The 4403-nt window shown below is 37.4% G+C and overlaps 1 protein-coding gene across 1 annotated transcript in view; it reads right to left on the reverse strand.

Moving 5' to 3' along the window:
- LOC107100568 (gamma-glutamylcyclotransferase-like) overlaps nt 1–942 on the reverse strand; it is a 3345-nt gene extending 2403 nt beyond the window's left edge. Inside the window, exons 1-3 of the mRNA XM_015399105.1 lie at nt 832–942; nt 605–750; nt 371–503 (exon numbers count right to left, since the gene is read on the reverse strand). Coding sequence (XP_015254591.1) covers nt 371–503; nt 605–750; nt 832–942 — 390 coding nt within the window. The remainder of the gene's footprint in view (nt 1–370; nt 504–604; nt 751–831) is intronic.
- Nucleotides 943–4403: the final 3461 nt, after the last annotated feature.

The raw sequence follows: 4403 nt of genomic DNA on the forward strand, positions 1-4403 counted from the left end.
AGGGAGGGGCTACTATATTTGGGCAAAAATGGCCGCTCCCAGACTCAGTGATCGTAACAAAAATTATTGTTTTTATTTTTTTACTAAATTCATTAAATCACCGCAAACGTATTAGTTTCAGGTATAATGATCCATTGATTATCCCTTGCTGACCCGACTTTTCCTTTAACAATAAAACATGACTGAATAAAAACTAAACGCATTTTCATCTCATAAGGTTGGGGTTAATGCTTAGTAGACTAGTATGTACATGGCGAGCATTAAAACAAAGCATAAATGTTAACTTTCTTTTTCTTGACTTAACATTCTGACTCTTACTGAAGTAACAGGTCAGTTATAACCAGCACTAATGAAATGTAATAAATTTTACCTGAAGATATTGAGGGGATGGCTGGGCATACACACAGCTGTTCATTATATAGGTGCGACAGTTGATTTCCTGACCTTTTGTCATCACTTGTAGCTCCACTGGTCTGTAGGCACCTAACATCACATTCTCTTGACTGAATGTGTGAGCACACAAGAGTGTACATTTTTTTTAAGCTGAAACACATGCAGACATACCCAAATTACATTTAAATACAAACAAATGATCAATTTTTACTTGTCTAGTGACTGTAGATCAGATATGTTCATCCTCCACACTACACCCCACACTTCATCCCCTGGGCTGTGCTCTATGCTGGCCACACCCCCATGCCAGCGATCACTGGCCAGGCCTTTGTAGTTACCAAAAACCAATCTATAGTCCTAAAAAAGAAACAGAAATCATTCATCAGGCTTATTTTTCCATTAGGTAAAAACAGATGCTACCGGTATTTAACAACATACCTTGAGCCTTGCCACACAGTGCACTGTTGCAGAAGGATTCCTGAGCTGCAGACGCTCTTTCAGTAGGTTACTACCATATGCAAAGTACAGAAATGTTTGGTTATTCTCCATGTCCTTATGAGTGAAAAATACTATGAACTGTAAACAGAAGTCATTAACAACAAAGCGCTCAATTAGTTGAGCCCCAGCTGTGTGTTTGGAGAAGCTACGGGTGAAAATGACAGAGCCTGAACAGCAGAATCACATAAATGAAGAACTGGCCTTTCAGCAGCTAAACCCTATTCTTATGCTAATCCTCTAAACTGCCACTGAGTGCTATTCTACAAGCATTTGTTCTACTGCAGGGGTTCGGAGAAAGGCATAGAAAAATAGGGGAAACATAAAATACACACATCACACAACAAAATCCAAGTCTGAGTTAAAACTTTAGTTTGGCCTTCATGTTTTTACCATGTAGAGAAGTTTCCTCCTTTCACACCTCTCTTCAAGTTTTCATTTGCACACATTTTTAAAATTATACAGTCATGCAATTTCATTTAATCGGGAGAAGGAACCCATTAAGTACTCGTCGGGCATCATTTCATCTATAGCTCTCCAGCTCTATGCTCTCCTTACTAAGAAACAGGACCCAAGATACTTGAACTCCTCCGCTTGAGGCAAGAACTATCCTCCAGCCTGAAGAGGATAAGCCCAGGGCTGGGGCTAGACTTTTAAAACAGGGGTGGTATGTCATCTTTAATGGGGAGGTCAATATATAAAGGGTACAGTTACACTACAAACAATAACCATTTTCTGCATTTTCAGCAAAAATAGAATAAACAAGTACTTAATGTGCCCCTTAGACTAATCAAATCCAGTAGTAAACAAAAACGTGGGGTAAAATAGGACCCGTTAAAACAAGCCAGGAGAAGCAGTTGTGCAGATTTAAATGTGTACCACGAGAAGAATAATAGAACAACAAAACAAAAAACAAACACACAACCCTTTAAAACTTACTATAGTTGACCACTGCCCAGTGACATCACAACACCAAGATCACAAAAACAAGCAGAACAGCAAAATTTTGCGGTTCTGGTGAGATGAAGCCAAATGTTTTACAAAGACTTCCATGAATAGGAAATATGCCCTCCTTGAATCAACACCAAGTATGCCCAAGTCTATCATCAGCCATTGCTGACTCAGGGAGGGTTTTTGTTCTTTTAAGTTCAGAGAAACTTCTTTTGCAGGATGCAGTGCTAAGTGGAATCACGAGCCAAATATTACTTAGATTAAAATTAGTTCATGGAAAACCTCTTTGTAAGGTTCTAAAAACAGGTGGTGTAAAAAGTTCAAACATTTGTTACTTAAGTAGAAGTATAGATACTGCAGTTTAAAAACACTCTGGTGAAGTTGAAGTATCAATTTGACCTCTTTACTCAAGTAAAGGTGAAAAACTAGTGCTCCAAAAACTGCTTGAAGTATAAAAGTATAAAGTAACCTTTAAAAAAAAAACAGCCAGATGCCACTATATGAACTGAAAGCTCAATTTTTCGACTACTTTGAAAAATTCTTTGAGATAGGGCCAAGGATGAGGGAGGCCTTGTTGATCTCCATCTCCCGATACGCTCTCGCCTTTCTCACCTTTCAGACATTTCAGCATCTTTTTCTGAATCCCACATTGTAGCATAACATAGACAATTCGTCTTTATAGTTTGAAGAACACCTGCTTGCTTGTGATGATTTCCTTTAGCTAACCAATGATTGTTTGCGTTATATGACTCATCCAATGACACTAGTTTTCACTAGATGTGGATGGTGCGTCTGTCAATGGAATTATCAATGAAAACTACACTGAAATAGCTCATTTGTGCTCAAATTTCTTCAAACAGCTTTATGAATCAAACTTGTCTCAGGCTTCAGCAGACTCCTTCATGAAGTCCGTCTCAACCAAGACGCTAAGTCAAATTGATAAGGAATTTTGTGATCAACCTATTTCACAGCAAGAGGTATTGAATGCTATTAAACTTCTCAAAAACAACAAATCTCCTGAAACTGATGGACTAACAGCAGTATTTTACAAAACATTCACCTCTGAGCTGACTCCTTTTCTGTTTGAAGTTTACAAAGAGAGTCTTAGTGAAGAAAGTCTCCCAACCACAATGACTCAGGGACTGACTGCACTGATTCCCAAACCTAATAAAGATTGTTTATTTCTGGACATTTGGCGTCCCATTTGCTTGCTTAATAATGACTATAAACTTTTTGCGTTAGCCATTGCAAAAAGGCTTAAGTGTTTCTTAAACTCCATAATAGAAGAAACGCAATCAGGCTTTATGACCAACAGACACATAACCAACAATATACGATTAGTGCTAGATATTTTAGATTATTTAGATCTATTCAAAGATGATGGATTTCTGTTATTTGTAGAAGTTTATAAAGCCTTTGATCCTGTGGGACATCAGTTCATCTTAGACTCCTTGTGTAAATTTGGTTTCAGATATTATTTTTCATCGTCTGTAAGAACCCTGTACAAAATACCTGTAATAGCTCGGTAAAGTTAACTGGTGGAACCTGTTCTAGATTTGATCTTTTAAGAGGAATTAGACAGGGATGCCCAGTTTCTCCTTACCTTTTTCTACTGATTACTCAGCTTTTAGTAGACCATATTAAATCCAATGATATTCAAGGCATCCCTCTCTTAGATAGAAATCTTATAATCACTCAACTTGCAGAGGATGCAACTCTCTTTTTGAAAGATAAAAATCAGGTCGCTATTGCTTTGGAATCATTAAAAGAGTTTTCACGAGCTTCTGGATTATATGTAAATGTCAACAAATGTGAGCTCATGGCTATAAAGGAATGCTCCACCAGCTCCATTTGTAATTTAACGGTTAAAGATGAAGTGAGGTACTTGGGTATAATAATTGCTAAAGATCAACAAAGAGGAGCATCCTTAAATTGTGAAGCCATTATTCAGAAAAGTCAAATAAAGCTAAATTAATGGCTCTTAAGAGATCTCTCTTTTAAAGGGAGAGTTTAATAACCAAGGCAGAGAGACTTTCACGTCTGACTTTTGCAGCTTTATCTCTCCATTTAGAGAAACAACTTCTAAATGACATTGACAAAATGTTATTTACCTTCATAAGGAGAAATAAGACTGACTATTTTAAAAAAAACCTGCTCTCATGAATCCGTACCATGAAGGTGGTCTTAACTTCCTAAACTTTACTACTCTGAACAGTGTTAATTTCGTCAACCATGACGATGACCAAAATATTTCGTCAACGCCCCTTTTTCCCGTGACTATGACGAGACGATAACAAAAAAAAATGATTCCAGAAAAAAAAAATATGACGAAAACAAAAAATGATTTTCGTCAACAAGACTACGACAGACAAAATGTACGATCCATTGACGAATGGACATTAAGAAATGTAATGTAACTGTTTATGATTGTTTATGATTAATTTGTAATTGTTAATATAAGTGTTTCTTGAGCGTCATAGAAGATTACGCGTTGTTGCGCCGTTTGTCCCTACACGGCGCCTGTCCCACAGTGTCTCGTGCCGCTCAGTTGGTAGTAGCAGAGG

The sequence above is a fragment of the Cyprinodon variegatus genome, unplaced genomic scaffold (assembly GCF_000732505.1).
Source record: "Cyprinodon variegatus isolate N-32 unplaced genomic scaffold, C_variegatus-1.0 Scaffold988, whole genome shotgun sequence".
Lineage (NCBI taxonomy): Eukaryota > Metazoa > Chordata > Actinopteri > Cyprinodontiformes > Cyprinodontidae > Cyprinodon > Cyprinodon variegatus.